Consider the following 17,843-nt stretch of genomic DNA (forward strand, 5'->3'; position numbering starts at 1 on the left):
TCTCAGACCTCACCAGTGTACGATAATCATGTGTATGATCATTTTCTTTCACTTTCTGTCTTATGCAATTGAAAGTCTCGATCATTTCCAGTAAACTGCTGAAACCAGAACGAACCTGACAAACAAGCAGAGAGAGAGAGACAGAGAGACTGACTCAAGGTGTAAAAGGGACAAGGAGGAAAAGGGAAGTTAAGAGTCTGGAGAGAGAATGCAAGGGGGCGGAACATACAGTAAGCAGAAAAACAGGAACAAAGTGATAACATATACCAAAGTACACCTGCACACCTGACTGAAGACACTCCTTTCCCAGGACACACATGATTGAGGAGTGAAGGAGGAAAAAAACGGTGTGAAACCGCATACAACTTCAATATTTTATACAGCTTTCAACACTGATTTCAGCTTTGCTTGGAAGGATTTCAGGGACTCAGGAGTTTATGTGCTGTTTTTTGTTTTTGTTTTTTTTGCTGATGTGAATTATAGGTTTCTTTTGTTTAGAACTCACAACTTCACGGCAGCAACTTCACAGCAGGACTTTGATATTTATTTGTGACGTACGCACCCAATGAGGATGTGGTCTATGAGGGTCATCATCCTCCTCCTGTTCTGTTACGGTGAGTACAGAGGAGCTAACATGCATCTCCGTTTGGATTTACAGATGCTGATCACAGGCATTCAAACACATAACAGGCCTCCTAATAGGAGAAATAAATCATAACATCAATGCAATAAAGCCTGGTAATACGTTTGACAGAGTGATTCCCTTTCATCTGAAATGAAGGCGGGTCTCAGAACACAATGAGGACTTTGGTCATTTTAAATGATAGCGATCGATTGAAAGTGTTGTTTCATTTTAGAGTCAAGCTGATGTAATATTGACTATATCATTGTACATCTTATAAAAATGCTAATTTTGAATGGACTACTCTGTGTGTAATTTCCATTGTGTCTTTCACAGCTTCAATAAACTACATGGGCTGTAACAGTAATATGCAACATGGTAAATCATTAGCTATGGTGTACATGGCTCTACAGCGTGAAACTGCCGTGTATCTGTGAAATGCTCAAGCTATAAAATACAGGAGACTATTCTGCTTGCATTGAAGGATGGTGTTCTGTAACCCCTTCCTGTATGCCGGCCCGAGGGATGGCAATTACCTCCTTGTATCACAGATATCATGGGCAAAGTTTAGGAACAAAGCCCAGTTTTTAGTTTCAGCCACCAGCAGAAACAAAGTCCATCTTTACATAATCTCCCTGTGGTCCAAGATCCAGTGTATATGTGCTGTGACGCTCAGGCCTTAGCTACTATGCTACAAAAATTGAGAGATCGTGCCTCTCTCAGGACTTCATATCAGGGGGAGTTGCACTGGCTGCGGATGCTGGGGCTTGAAGGGCTTTACAGTATGTGCTGTGATTGAAAATGTGGGCTGCAACATAGATAAAAGAGAGCTGTAACCCAACTGGTACAGGCTGACTACGGCTCTTGTTAGAGGAGAGAATGGTGTTCTTACTTACTTGCGACAGCACAAAGTATAAAAACAACAAAATATAAAAAAAGCTGAGGTACTGTTTTATCAAATTGACATTTCTTTAGGATTTGGATTTTTTGAAAGTAAACCAGGTTGACTGAGAGCAAGGACACAGCGTTAGCATCTGCCATAAAATGATTCACAGACTTTGCTCTCGTGCCATTTTTTTCCGACAGCTTGTCTCTCGACCAACAATGGTAATGTGAAATTCGTCTCCAAGAACTTCAACAACACGCTCTGCTGGGACCCTGTGGAGCCTGCCTTCGCTGGGGGAAATAGCACCTATAGCGTGCAGTACTCTAGGTGAGACCCAGATGATGGATTATTATTACACTCTTGCTTCCGTTGCCCTCCTGCACCTTTGTGTCTCCATGCACAGATCCATAAGGAGAAGAGGGTAAAAGCCGGGAAAATGTGTTTGCAGGGTAAACACTCGACTAACTCACAGTGTCAGTGTTTGTGGACTGGTAGCAAATTAGCACACAGAGTAAAATTCTGATCAGCAGATGGCATGTGCTTATCTATGGGGAAAAACATGCTGTATACGTACACATCGGATGTAACTAAAACCAAGCACATGTGTATACACAAATGCACGCACATACACACACACACACACACACACACACACACACACACACACACGTACATACATAAATAGTCATTATAAAGCACTTATTAATGCACTATTCTGGGGGTTATTAAGGGAGCATGCATATACTACTAGTATGCATGCTAATAAGCAGCCCGTTACTGGTGAACATTAATATAAAGTGTTCCAATTATATTTGTTAAAGGATAAGTCTGGTAATATTGTGTAGTTTTCTTACTGTCAACTAATCCTATGAAAAAACCAAAAGCAACAATAAATTGATCCTACTAAGAAACACTAGCTCACTCTGTGTCATAAACCATTGTTATCCAGAAACTATGACAAACACGACATGAGCCACATCGTCGCACTACTTGACATGTTTCTTAATTATGTGTGAATATGTACACAGAAGTACATTTTCAGCCATTCCCACACACGATGTCCTGCTGCCGTATATACTCACTAGCTCACCAAATCCCCGGTTCACAATAATCTCTAACAAATATACCAACCTGTTTGTGTAACGTTTGCTGAAAACTACAGTACTCAGCTGATTTAAGGAAATCACACTGCAAGTCTTTGGGACTGAACGCCACACAACACGGACTTCTTAGGGCCCCAGTTCTGGTCTTTCCATGAGATCTGTTGGAAACAACAAAAATATAGGAAACAGGCAGCCTTAACCTTTCAGATCTAGGAAGTGTATTTCATGTGGAAGCAATTAAAAGATGTATTTCTGGAGTTCCTTCCAGCCGCCTAGCCCCCTCTCTTCGAAAAATGAGTGGCTCTATAAATATATTGCTCAAAAACTACCAGTTACATGGATTCAACTCAACAATCCAGCCCAACCCAACAGCCTAGAAGCAACACTAAAGAGTAGCTATAGGACCTGTTGCCAGTCATCAGTATGAAGTGCACTCTGCTCTCCTCACTGAAAGAAGAATACACGCTCACAGTTCACTTTCTGGGCTTCCAAGTAGAATTTTATTCTTCCTTCTTTTCACTTGTCTCTACAAATGGTCTCAACAAAGACATGTAGTCTCGTCTAATTACTCATGACACAGTGTCCCACACAAATGTCAAGTGGCAGCCCTATCCTGTTGACTTTTCTCCCCCCGCCACTGTCACCTGGAGATGAACAGAGTGACATCCAGCATCAAATCAGCAGCAGAGGAACAACGGCTTAACTACGGCTGCCCACTATGAGTTCCTTGTTCAAATAAAATGCTGTCATTCATCTCAAAAAGGCATTGCGTGTTCAAATGATGAATGGGTGATTGGTGTGGTTATTTCACTAAAGCCATGTACTGCACAGAACTGTGTCAGTGCCTGAATGAAGGTTGTTAGAATTTCTGAAGTCTGCGAATGAAACTAGTGGACAGACAACTGTTTCCAATGGTTGATATCTTCGGGGACACACACACAGCACATTAATACACTGCTATGTTGACGTGTTTCCAATATGACAGTCTGATCACCTTATACTGCACTTTTTACAGTGATGCTGAGGGGCAGCTATACCAGATAAAAGAGGGATGTCAGAACATTACTGCTCTGTCCTGTGACCTGACTGCAGAAACCCCATCAATTTATGATGTTGGCTACTGGGCAAAGGTGTTCGTCAATGGTCGCATTCACGGTCATACCATCACCAGATTTATGCCTATAGCAGACAGTAAGAATTTCCATTCTCATTCTTGACTTTCTTTGTTTCCTCCGAACCAGATGTATTCTATTGCAAGATTTATTCATTCATCTTTCTCTGTCGTCATAGCTGTTTTTGGTCCACCCATCCTGTCTATACACACAACCGCGACATCCTTGCATGTGAACGTCACCCTGCCCTCGGGGCCACACGGAGTCTCCATTGCAAATATCATCAGCAGCAGCAAAAAAGGGCCCTCAAAAACTGCTGTTGTTTATACCTTAAAAATCACAGACCCAAAGTGGGCCACGCAGGTGAGTCTCCCTTAAATACAATACAATGCACAAATCTTCATTCAGTCATAGAATTCTAGATATTGCTTCCATATCATTATTTTTTAATTTTAATAAAGGGACTACCACAGAAAAACCAACTGCGTGTTATTAACGCACAAGTTACAAATGTTTTCCAAAGCTGTTAACTGAAGAACTGCTGTATATTTTCAATTACAGGTTGACAAACGTACGGATTATTTTCAAAGACAAAACTGTCTGTGAAATAAGCTCATTTATGTGGTTTAAAAAAATGAAGAATTTGATGTGATGTTATCACAGCTGTGATGTTATTGAGTCACTTCTTGCTATCTATCTGCCCCCAGGTTTTCCAGCTGTGTTTAAGCTTTCTGTTTGTTCTAAATGAGCTGAAGGATTACTGGATTTTCTAGTTTTCTTGTTCATCTGACCTGTGCAACCTGCAATCAACTAAACAGATCACTTATCATCCATGTGACCCACTGTGTCTCCAGGTCAATGAAACCAAAACTGGCCAGTTCGTCATCAACTTGAAGAACAACCGCACAGAGTACTGCGGCTACGTGGTTTACAAGCCTAATTATAAATGGGGTCGCTCAGAGAGTGAGAATGCCTCCTTCTGTGTCACACTGCGAGGTGAGCACAATGATGAATACCACCTTCAGTAGAAGTGAACAGCATATTGATTAGCACATTAATATCGGACAATAATTCATAAGAGATGCATTATCAGCACATGCTTTTCCCAATATCTCACACACATTGCAGGAGGGGGAGATTTATAGCCACGATTGGCTCTTTCTGTACGATGTGGCAATCACCTGGCAATTTTGAATGGATTAAGTAAATAAATAAGATTTCTAAAAACAGGACTGAAAGGAGTAGATTAACCTTTATGATATTTACAAAAAAAACAATTTACTAGGAGGTTTTCAAGGGCCCTCGTGCAGTGGAGAAAATGTAAGAATGAAAGATACTTGAAATGTTGCATTATCTACTTTTTACATGAAGTAGTTTGTGCTCAACTCCTCAAGTGATTGCAGCCACTTGGAACCAATGCAGTGTTCAGTAATGAATCAAGTCAGGTTATTAGAAATCGGTCCCATTTTAGATGTTGGTATCTGCACCAAGCCTCACTGTCACAGTATAACAGAGACACTGATGCTGGTTTTGCATTGAAATGGAAAACACTGGTACTGGCCACATTGCTCGTACTGTGAATCCATGCCTCTTAAAACACTCTTGTTAACAACTGAGTGACAGTAAAATGAAATGAGGAGCTTTTCAAAGACACGTTTTTGGGCTGCGACCTCTCCCTCCCCTTTTGTAATCATACTGATGAGACGGGAGATTAGATTACTGTTTGTTTGCAAAGGTGACATTCTTCTCACCTTAGCTTGTCTTATTGTTTATTCTCTACTGCTAAAACTGACAAATAATATAGACAGGCAACATGTACAAGCAAATCCAACTTTCAAAATGCACCCACAGCCATAGCTATCCTATTCCTGACAGGGACTTCTATAGGCTGTCATGTAGATTTCAGTTCAGATAAATCCAGGAATATGGTGCACTCAACATCGCTACGTCACAGGCATGCCTACGCTTGTGTGTCACAGTGTGAATTTTTCTAACACACTGCTTTAAAACACTTGAGGGTATCTGATTTTACAGATGTGTTGTTTTTTTTCCCGGATTAGTGTATGACACCAACTCTCTTCTCCCTTAGGTGATCCTCTGATGCTTTTGCCATGGCTTGTCTTAAGTGCTGCTCTCTGTGCGGCCATAGTCATAATTTCAGCTGTGTGTATGTGCAACTACATGAAGGGTGGAAAGGAAAAGAGCATGCCACAACAATTGGTAAGCCTATTTCTGCAGTTTCGTTTGGTGTATCCGGGTTACGACAAGGAAATGTTGCCTTACCGGTAAATCAAGCCCTTTGGTTGATGAATGACTGTACACATGTTCAGGTTGCTTACGTAACGCAGCAACCTAAAAGTTCTGAAAGACACTGAGACATTGTGGATGTTGTACAATGACTCATAAGGCTGTCTGTGGTGATAAATGTAGGCTTTTGTGGTTCTATTTGACTTGCAGGTATATTTGACTTGCAGGTATATTGGCTTTGCCCTTTCTAACAATGTGGTGTAAAATGTTTTAACTCATCTAGTCACATCATGTGAAATTCACCGCATGATAAAAATGACATTTTTTATCACCTGGTATAGTCCTGCATTTTAATTTCTGCATCTATCTGTATCTGTTATTCTTATCAAATGAAAGCTGTCGATTAATCTACAAAAATCGAGCCCTTATTAGATTTTGATGGGTCTGTCTTCCTTATCTTCACAACAGGTCACCACTTCCAGCACCCCGCCCAGAGTGCTGCAGTCTCCAGATAGTAATCTCATCATTTCCAAAGCGGTGATCTGCCCTCAAAGTGACAAAACAGTTTACGCAACGATCCGGGTTAAGCCAGATGTGCCCTCAGTCGGGGTTGGAGGTTATTTTCCCCAGGACATGCCCTGCCAAGCCTGGCAAGGCAGCACTGGCTCCTCTGTGGGCACAGGTGCACACAGTCTGACCCCAAATCTCGAGGACATGAGCTCTCAGTCCTCCGAAATCTACAGTGTGGTGGCTGTCCATGTCCCTGCTGAAGAGAGAGATTTTCAGCAGGCTACCATTGAAGACAGAGAAACCGCCAACCAATTGTCTTCCACTGGAGAAAGCTGGGATAAAGGTGGAATGAGTCCAAAGTTGTCCTCATATTCAGTACCACCATTACATGTTTCAGACCCTTGTGACAACGAACTAGTCAAGCCGCTGTTGTTGCACACGGTACATGATACCAATGGACAACTCCTGCTCCCTTCACTCATTTTTCAGTTACAGAGCAGCACAGGGGACACACAGAGGAAACCCCTTTTATCTGACCTCATGGACTCCAAGAGGGATGGGCCATCGTTAGCATCCTTGCAGAGCTTTGATGGCTCAGAGTGGTCAGACTCTGGGTGTGATGACAGCACTCTAAACACACCGACCCAGCCATACTGCAACACTCATTATTTCCCATCTCAACGAGCTGGTCCTGACATCCAGCAGGGATGTCTGAACACCCAGTGTAGCGATGCCTTATGTGAATCAGGTTACAAACAAAACTGGATGCCTGCAATGCTTCTTGACACTGCATGCAAAGATAGTTTTGAACACTAAACGACGAACTCTCCCCGGACTTGGACTGGTCCCAAAAAGGAGGAGGAACAAGAGGAAGACGGAGGAGGAGAGGACAGATCAGGGAAAATTCTTCTGGGAGTTTGGGTGGTACAAATTCAAGAATACGGGAGGAGAAAGTTGATGGGAGCACTGACAGGTGCCTATGCAGAACTCGTGCGGATGAATGGCTATTTAATGTCTGCTGGGTGGCTAATGATGCAGAGACGTTTAAGAGGATATTTAAACCCTCCTTAAACATCCAACTTTATCCTCAACTAAGACATATTTAACAACCACATTTCATTCCAAGATGTGATACACTACACTTTGCTGTTTTGCTCTTTGCTTGCTTTTATTTATTAATCCACAATTGTATAAAGTAAGAAATAAGTATGGATATTCCGAAACTGTGAGTTTACATTTGAAGAAATCATTGTACTGTACATACACTGTAAAGTCCTCCTATAAAGTTATTTTTTAATAACCATGTTTAAAAAAAAAACAGAATTTGTTTCTTCATAATACTTCAGTATATTAGTGTATTTGACATCAACAGGTGTATTTTTACATTGTTATTGAAGTCTAAAGCTGTGTTCACTCACCTAAAATCTGATTTGTTTGCCTAATGAAAAAACATGATCACACCGGTCGTGTTCGTGCTGTAAGTGGTCTGAAACGCAGTTTAATTTCTTAAAATTCAAATCAGGCTGACAACTCCACTCACATTAAGTGTTTTCACTTTGACAAGAGCTGCAACCAACAAAGCTGCACACCTGCAGCTGGACAAGCCCAGCTTCAGTGTAGAATAAACAACCACCACAAGCCTTAGTCACGCATAGTCGGCCAGCGCATTTGTGTGTCATCACTATGCCAACACATTATTGCAACTTATTACACTCTCTAAGTACACAAACCCAATCTGGTTATTTTTAAATAACAACGTGGACAATCAGCGTTAAACATTAGATATGAAAAGCTTTTGGCTGAACAAAACATTAGACCCAGTGCGACGCTTATTGTCACATAATGAGCTGTTTGAAAAGGGACTAAAGTGACTGAAAATCTGCTAGTGAAGTGAATACAGTGCTGTTTTTGCACACCTTTCAGTGTCATCAGTGTGGTGTGAAATACATGACAAAGATTGCATCTGTACATAAAAGGAAATGTGAGGTTGTGTATTCTTCTGAGTTCATGAACTCATCTTGTTCTCATCATTGTTTGCTGTTCTTTCAGGGGAAGAAAACGTGTGTTAAAATATATTAAAAGGTGGGGTCATGGTGCAACCAAAGCCACACAGATAACAGCTAGGTTTTTAACAGCCTGAGCGCAGTCTTTTATACACAGTTGTAAAGCAATAAGGTCAGGTGTGCTGAAACACATGTAACATGAGTCATATATGGACACACTGTACAGCACAATACAGATGTGTAACTATATTGTTAGCAACCTGCCCAAAGAATGTAAGTGATTGAATGGAATATACAGCTGCAACCTTAATGTAATGAATTTCTCTTAAACCTTTATGTTGGAAAGTTCATATTGGAGAGGTTGAGTTGCATTCCAAGGTAACATATTAAACACTGCAAATATCACATAGCATTGTATTTTACAGTAACACTGTCAGTTTTGGGTCCAGTGAATATCAGTGAAATTCTGAAAAATGAATATTAAAGAACCTTTCCTTCAAAACTGATGTTTTGTGACTACAGCAATTAAAATATGAAGACTGTTCTTGTGTGTTCGTTGACTTGGTTGGGGGATTGTGTAAAAGCATTTTGAACTCTTTGCCTTTTGAGCCATGACTTCACTCAGTTCGCACCCTGCAGGCTAACAATAATATTCTTAGTGACTAACTTCTGTCACTTAGGGGCCTTTCACACATAACTCGTCACACTAATTTTTCTCCCTTAATTCAAACAGTGACAAAAGTCTACCCACTAAGTTGACAACAAGCCAGCGTCAGACACACACCCATCTACAAACCAATCATTGTCAACTGAAGTGCGCCCTGTAAAGTTGTTCTGTGAGCTCGCATAATTGCGAAGTGAAACCAAAACTAACCAAATCACATGTATACAGTATAACGATAACGTGATTTGATGGAATCATGGTTCAGACTTTCAGGTGTGAAAGAGACCTTTGATCTCCAAATGAAGCCAACAAAATAGACCAGAATGCTTAACTTCAACCTGTAAAACATTAACGTGTGTGTGTACTCCACACATTCACTGTCTCAGACAATAAAGATGTCAGGTGGATTGTGTGAGGGATCCAAAGTACAACTCCAGAGTCTTTTGTTAAGCAGAGTATGTTTTCAATCAATGAGTGAAGACAACAAAAGTGTTGTTTTTTGTTTATGCCAGCGTGTCCCCACTGTACAATCTGGTAAACTGAACGGAAACAATTAGCAGTTTTAATTAACTGTGTGAGTGCAGCAGTGTCTTTCTATGTGGAAAACTGGATGGATGGATAAATAATAAGGAAGCGCATTAAAAGCTATTCCTTTGGATTATGTTCTATAATGTATGTTTGCAGAATTTCAATGAAAGATGACCCAATTTTGGATCTGGTTTTAAATTATCTCGAACATACAGAGCAGTCTTTGTCACCTGGAAGGGGATTTGTCTCTCCTTTCTTTTCCAAGCACCTCGAAGGGGAAGTGATCTCCCATTTAACTGTCCAACACAGAGAGGGAAACAGGGTAGCTGTTGGCATCCGTGGGCCGTTTTCCAAGGGAGAATATAAGCCTTGGGTGGATCTCTGGTTTAATACCCATTGTGGGCTTGGTTATGCAACTGCTTCCAGATACCCTAATGGAATATTTTACAGTGCAAGGCTGACCTATATACAGGTAACAGGGGAGAAGTATAAGGTATACCTCATTTTAAAGGGTCTTAGCTTTGAAGTAATCACAATCACATAATATTGATTATCAGAGATGCCCCTGGCTTACAAATCATAGTCTCCACAAATAAGGGAACATGCTGTTTGGTACAGACTCCAGCAAAAATCCCATCATCATTTTTTGTGTTATTTTCAGTGAAAATGAATTGAAAAAATTGCCACCCTCACTAAAATCATGACTTCTTTCACAATATCTGTCAAAATAATAATGATGTGCACATTGTTCAGCCCTAACAACAATGCCCCCAGTGTGTCAGATACATATTTATTCAACATTTAGGAAAGTATTAGATCAACTCTGTATCGAGAAATGCTCAGTATTTAAGAATGCGGATCTGAGTGGAGGCTTCAAACTTGATCTAGATATTCCCATTGTTGACATACACAATGTTTACACTGTATATGTTTTTAAGGCAAAAAATAGACCAATAATCCAATTTTAAAGTTTCAGGGCATGGATCACAAAACAGAAAAATCGTTCAATATAGCAAGAGGAACAATTTCATAAATCAAAACAACAAACAGGACTGACTGAGTAGACTTACAGTACACTTTGCAGGATAGCAGCCAAATGCTAAAAACCCACATCATGACAAATGATGGCAAAATTGAATCAATACATCCTGTGACACAGTATCAATAAGAAATTTTACATCATGAACATGTCAAAGCTCATGATTTATGGCAAGGTTGCCTTATAGAAATTATTTGTATCCAACAGCATTGTGCACACATAACACAGGAAAACATAACCCAGACAATTGCATAAAAGCAACAAAGTAATACTGTCTGGTGATTCAACTGTCATAGGTTAATTCTTGGATAAAAGCAAATGATACGTAATTTACACAGTCAACAACAATAAAGCCAAGTCCACAAGGTTTATACAGCCACCATCAAGGGATTCTTCATTCAGTGATTGGTCTATATCTTTTACAAGATCACGCTAAATTGTAGGAAACAGCTACAGCAGAAGCAGATGATATTTGGGGACTGTTACTAAATTTTCCTGTGTTGTTCTGTGCAAAGCAGCATAAATAAGTACAAGAATGCAGCATGTTATACAGTATTTCATAGCTGTTAGGCATGCTGTGAACCTCACTTCATCAAAGCTCGAGCATGTCAATGAACATGATGCTTCTGTTCTGCTGTTTGAGATCGAGTCAGCTATGCTGCCCTTGACACATGAGTGGGCTATGCGCTTGTAGTGAGAACAGGGCTGACGGAGGAGCAGAGGAAAAAGTAGGCTTTCTAAATGATGATTTAACATGAGCGGAGAGCTGGAACTGGCAATGCACCAGCAAAGTTCACTGCTGCAACGAACACAAAAAAAAAAAAAAAAAAAAACTGTGATGAAATGAAAATGCGAAATGGCTCATGTTTGTGGGAGTAAGTGGGAGGTAGAGAGACAAATTGGGTTAGATCCAGTCAAGAAAAATTTGGGACAACTACTGTGCCTCCAAGTGAATCAAACAGGACATGAAACGTCAAAGAAGGGTGAACCTGGGAAACAAGAGAGGAGTCTAACTCATGGCCAATCATCCTGACAACACGGTGCAGGGAGAAGGAGAGGCTGTTCTTAAGGTGAGAGGGATATCTGGTGTTTGGAAAGGGCAGATATCGCACAGGGCATGCTGTCCAGCTTTCATCCTGCTCTTTTCCTTTATCTTCCCATCTGGCTCTTCTTTGGACAGGTGTCTGAAAAAAACTGCCTTTACTTGGCCGGCAGCACTGACAGATTTCTTTCCTCTCTGTCCACCAGAAAGCTGTCATTCACCTCTTTCAACTCTCCAAGTCCCAAGAAGATCGAATGGGAGATTGCAGGGCAAACCCTCAAGTGTCAAAGGCATGACACAACTTTGAAAGGGGAATATTAGTTTGGACTAACCCGATGCATCTGAACAAACAGAATTTCAATCGCAGCAGAGGGTGTGTGCCTGCCCTGGATCAATGGATATATTGATGGCCACTTAAGTCATTTGTAGCACTAAGAGCACATAGGATGCAACCAGCTCTGTGTCTTATACAGTAGGGAGAAATACTTCAGTCACTGCCAGAGAAGCTAAAGGCTGGGTCAAAATCCAAATATGCAGACTCTGATTTTTTATTCTCTCAGTATAAAAAAAAAAAAAAAAACGCACTGCAACATGTCCTTGAAACTTGATATATGCCCTTGAATTTTCTTGATACAGTGTACTGATGGAGATTCACATTAACATTTAATGGCTCCTTTGAGGTTTAAAGGCTATTTTGGGTATACGCGGTTATGACTGACTAATTTATTACATTCACTATCCACATTTAAGGCAAAGTTCCAGCATGGCAAGATAGAGCAAAGAAAAAACTCCTTTGAAGAAATTACACCACATCAGAAAATGTTTGAAGATGCTGAGTGAACCTGACAAGTACGATTCTGGGCGTCACAGTCATAAAACTATCAGCCAACATTCACCCTATCTTGGTGGTAGCCATCTTTTTTTCAAAATTTATCTTTTCTGATAAGGTGCATAGAGTTAACTAGGTCCATTGAAATGTATGCATGCCTCGCTGCTATTGCTTCTGTACTCTGATCTCCAAGTCTGATATAGCACCATGAAGCTACTTTGACCATTTCTCATTTATGCTCCAGAGATAATGGAAAGCAAAAGTGTGACTACTGAAAGGCTGCCAAAGAAGAGCCCGGCACATGTTTCCACAGGAGAGGGCTAGCATGAGTTGCTATTTAGCAACTGTATAAATAGCCTGATAATCAATTTGTGCAATCAGTCTGACATTGAGTTCATGTTGGCTGATTTCTTGCTAAGAGTGGGGTTATTTTCTTTTGCCATAGCCAATCAGTACTGAGTGACGAATCCATCCTGTCAACTTCATTTTCCGTTGATACTAAAGATGGGGTAGAGGTTGCAAAGAGCTGTTAACTTCATGTTCTTCACACTAGAATAAAGTATTAGCATTTAAGAGTTGGTATTCCTGCATGCAGTCTGAAAACAGCGTGTGCAGCTGCACCAAAAACACATTTTTCTGTCACTGGGATTCATGGATGTAGCTACACGGTCAATTTATGTAGTCCAAAAATGACAAATTTCTCTCAAAAGGTTTCCCAATCTGCACAGCAGATTTGCTAGCATGTAGCTAATATAGTTATGTAGGAAGATAACGCCCCCATTCTTAATCTCACCAACTAAGATCTAACTGGTCGATTTTGTGGAAACAGCCATCAATTAGCACAAGACCTGTAAAAATCTCTACACAAATCTGAGATGTGGGCTATTCGGATGGTGGAAAAAGGATATTGTTTGAAAAAATTCAGCATCATTTATCTGTTTGTAATGCTGCATATAAAATGAGGACAAGTATCCAGTAGACACTGTATGTATACACAAAGGAGGGCATCTTCTCTTCTTCTTGGCACACGTGAATCACAACAAGTAGTCCTTTTCTTGCTATCCCCATTGAAAAGGCACCAACCTCTCTCTCAGACCAAATCACTTGATGAATTGAAGTCTGCATGTAATTGGATGCAATCACTTCGCCCCCTCCCTTTCCTCTCTTGCATTCTAATGAGCTCTTAATGGGTCCTTGATTAGAAAAAGGCACGAAAACAGCTGTCAAGGCTGGCCAGGAAATGATGGATCGTTGAGGAGACTTTGGTGTCCATTAAGGTCTATTCTGGGCCCAATCACCGGTAGGTGATAAGATGAAAAGAAACTTTCATTATATTTAGTTTCCACCAAGACAATCCCCTGTGGAACAACGATCGCCTCAGTCTTCAAACTGACAGATGGCCGTTGAACACTAAGAAAAGTGTGCAGTCTGCACATGCCAATATTTTGTAGACAGACAACACTTTTTTTTCCACTAAAAATATATCATATATAATACAATGACAAAAGACAGCATGTCTGTGCTTCTCAGACCAAGACCTCTATGGCACACACACATACATGTATATATACGTTTGTGTGTCTGTCTGTCTGTCTGTCTGTGTGTGTGTGTGTGTGTGTGTGTGTGTGTGCGTGTGTGTTATTACATTATTGCTTGTCAAAACATGAAGAAGAGGTCTGCATCAAAGAAAGTCTTGTCATGTCTACAATATTAAAATGTTTCATATCCCTTCATATCCTGGCCTCTGGCTCATGTCATGGCAGATTTACTGTGCAGGTGCGCTGCAAAATGTGAGATGAGGAAAACATGAACGCAAGCCTCCAAGTCCTCATTTGAAATAGGGTGTGTGAAGATTTCCTGAGACTTTATAGCACAAATTGCACACACAAAACTTACAATTCTGCCTGCAAACACAGCATCAAATGAAGAAATGTCAGGAGTTCATGGTTATAAAAATCTAAATTAGCAGTTAAAAGTCCAAAGCTCCATGCAAAGCTGCTACAGGTCTTTTATACATAACTGTTTAAATCCATAAATAAAATATTTTGGATGTGAGCCCTCCAACAAGTTATACATTCCAAGTTGTTCAACCATCCTCCACTTCTTTCACTTGTTTCCTACAAAGTGACCTGAATGTGGCATCAAATTCAGTTGTCACATCACAGCGACCCATACATTAAGGGTATGATATCCTCTGCATCTGTGCAGTGCAGATAAAATGCAAGAACATCCAACAGGGAATAAATGTTTGCCACACAGTCACACTGAGTCTGGCTTTTATTCATAATTTATGCGAGTAAAAGCACAGAGCAGGCATGAATTGTGAATAAGTATTAATGATTAATAAAACACGGTATGTCATTCTGAGTGTGCGGCAAATATTTATTCCCAGTTGGCTTTCCATACATGTTTCACCTGGTACATGTACAAACTCATTACATATTTTGTGCTTCAGGAGCTCTGGGCAAGTGCAACCAAACTGATTTGCATTAGTGATTTAAATAAATTAGGCACCAAACAGACAGAGGCTGCACTGGTTGAGTTTTTAAGCCTGGCAGTACTTCAGAAACTTCTTCACAGCAGCCCACCCCCCACCCCCCCCACCCCCCTTCCTAATATCAGCACTGTAAGAAATAGAGGACAACACTGGCATGAGATGTTTCTGGTGGAGCTGGAAGCTGAGGAGTCTTCCAAAAGAAGAAAAACTAATAAAGGTGGCCCTCAGCTGCTTTGTCCCAGTAGTTATTCTTAGTCTGACAGTCACTGCTGATGTATGATGGGAAGAGAAGGTCTGGCAACCGTAGCTTGTATTGTGTGGTGATATTCCAGAGGCAGGTGGGGCCACTAAAAGCTTATAAATAACCCCCCCATCCTTCCATACAATGCTGTGGCCTTGAGTGATGCCTTCTTTCCTCACAGCCCCTGTGTGCTTTTAGTCCCTGTCAGTCAGCACCACTGGGCGGGCGCACACACACACACACACACACACACACACACACACACACACACACACACACACACACGACAATACAATGACGCCAACACAGTTAATCAGAATAAAATGTGGGCTTCCTTCAAATCATTTGTGGAGGAAGAAAGAATAAAGCTGTTCAGTGCATACACACACACACACACACACACACACGCACACACACACACACACACACACACACACACACACACACACACAGAAAAGAGAAAACCCTGTTTAACGAAGAGTGGACGTGTTCCAGGAACTAATCAAATCACTATAAAATGATAGAGAAGGAAGAACAAGGAGAGTACAGAAAAGGGGATGGGTTAGGGGAAACCCAGTACGACTACATCAACAACTAATGATACCAGTACTGGTCACTGAGAAACACCTTGAGCAATGCACAGTAGTTAAGCAGTAATACAGTACAAGTGGGAGATGGATGCAGCAGCATTACATACATAAAATCAAAACATCAATGTTTAGCAGTTTATTAGGTATTACGTTAATCATGCTCATCAACTTTTAGTTTAGCCTTTTAGCATGACTGCATTTGTCAGCACTAAAAACAAAGTACAGTCATAACTGATGGGAATATCATCAGCTTAATCATAAAGCATAACCTGATAGTGGAATCATAAAAGTTATCTTCAGGTGGACATGAACGTGCAGTTGACAACATATTTGGCACAAGCTAGCTCCAAACTCTGACTTTTTGGAGGCACGAGATATGAGTTTATATATTAGCATTATATATGAGTTATAAATAAAATGTGTTTACACCAAAAATGGCACAATGAACGGATTATATTACTTGCAGGAGCAATACAAAAGATCGAAGAGGTGGAAGAGCTGTGAAAGGATGAGATGAAGAAATGGAAGCAGAAGGTCAGGTGGGAAGTCTCAGGTGTTGCCTCCACATTATTAACCTCTTGCTTTTTAAAAACTGAGTCCAAGGTCAGGTTCTTAATAAGGAGGGACCAAAGGTTTCTCTAGTTAACAGCTGACGTGCTCCTTCCTCTCTTCCTCCTTTTCTCTCTGCGTCTTCCCTCTCTACCCGCCGTCTCCTCTGTCTTCCCACTTGTCATTTCTCTGCCTTTAATTTTGGATTCTTTGTACCCAGGTGGGATAGCGCTGAGAGGGCTGAAATAAATATATATTTCTTTCAGTGACAGTTATTGAGCAGACATTTGTAGTTCCACCGCAGCCACTTGTTCTCCTGAGGCCATTCCAGCTGTTCCTTTCAGCTGCTCGGGTCATTTGGTCCAACCTCTCTTATTGTACTGGGAGATGGTGTCATCTCTTAGCTGCTTGTCCTCGGAGCTGTCTGTAACGCTGACTGATGGAAATGATCTGTGTGTGTGTATGTGCCTGTGGTGGTTTCGTGTCTCCATTTAGGACTGAGTGTAGTGTTAAGTTGAATGTGTGTGTGTGTAGTTTACAGGGGAGGTGTCATTGGTCTATATTTACCAACTTAAGAATGAGAGAGCATTGTGTTGTCCACATACTTGGCACTGAAGGACACTTTGTGTTCAGGGTCACCCTCACCATTTCATCAAGAGAGGCATAGAGGGAGTGAGGTAGACGCAGACAGACAGACAGACAGTGAGAGGTAACACAGAGAGGTGAGACAGCAGGATTGAATAAGATCTTCAAGGAGAGAGACAGGCAAGACAGATAAGGAAGTGGGATATATCCGTCCTACAGATCTTTGACACCCGGAGGACTTCACCCGTTTCTTTAAAGAAGGCGTGAGTGGGATTTCCTTTACTCAGCTTTCATCTAAATCTAGCACAAATGGCATACGACAGGTTTTAAGACAGGTTACTGATGCATTAGAGTGTGTGATAACCCTCAGTGAAATATAAAACCACAACATGGAGCAGAAGTAAAGTTCCCACTCGGTGCCTCTATGATACACCTGCATAATGCTGTTTTATTTTGTCTTTGTATTGTCAGAAAGGTTTTTCTCTTGTTTCTCTTTAGAGTCTCATCATCACAGACTTGGAAACTGAGCACTCAATTCACTCCAGAGACTTGAAAACTGCACTGTGTGTAGAAAGGAGCACAGCTTTGCTTTTGCTCCCCTCCCTCCAGGGGCCCAGGATCCTGACCTACCCACGGAGAATGATCAATTTTAATGTGCCAGAGGTCGACCTTCCATTAGCAGTGTTCAAACAAAGCTCCCTCTTTGCACAACAACAGTGAGCCACAAAAAGAGCAACAGGGGAGTCAGCTGGCCTCCTAGCCTATTAGCCAGTTAGCTAACTTGCTGCTGTTCTCC

General features: G+C 41.1%; 2 protein-coding genes across 2 annotated transcripts in view; both read left to right on the plus strand.

Moving 5' to 3' along the window:
• The first annotated feature begins 298 nt into the window (after window positions 1-298).
• ifnlr1 (interferon lambda receptor 1) lies at window positions 299-7,673 on the plus strand. Its single transcript, XM_076737773.1, has 7 exons — window positions 299-614; window positions 1,709-1,835; window positions 3,627-3,802; window positions 3,902-4,086; window positions 4,578-4,719; window positions 5,813-5,943; window positions 6,439-7,673. Exons 1-7 carry the CDS (start codon window positions 566-568, stop codon window positions 7,294-7,296), a joined length of 1,668 nt encoding a protein of 555 aa, XP_076593888.1. The 5' UTR covers window positions 299-565; the 3' UTR covers window positions 7,297-7,673.
• Window positions 7,674-17,248: 9,575 nt separating this feature from the next.
• myom3 (myomesin 3) overlaps window positions 17,249-17,843 on the plus strand; it is a 53,647-nt gene continuing 53,052 nt past the window's right edge. The window contains exon 1 of the mRNA XM_076737345.1: window positions 17,249-17,310. The gene's annotated coding sequence lies outside the window, so the exon portion shown is untranslated. The remainder of the gene's footprint in view (window positions 17,311-17,843) is intronic.

Source organism: Chaetodon auriga, chromosome 8 (genome assembly GCF_051107435.1).
Source record: "Chaetodon auriga isolate fChaAug3 chromosome 8, fChaAug3.hap1, whole genome shotgun sequence".
Taxonomy (NCBI): Eukaryota; Metazoa; Chordata; class Actinopteri; order Chaetodontiformes; family Chaetodontidae; genus Chaetodon; species Chaetodon auriga.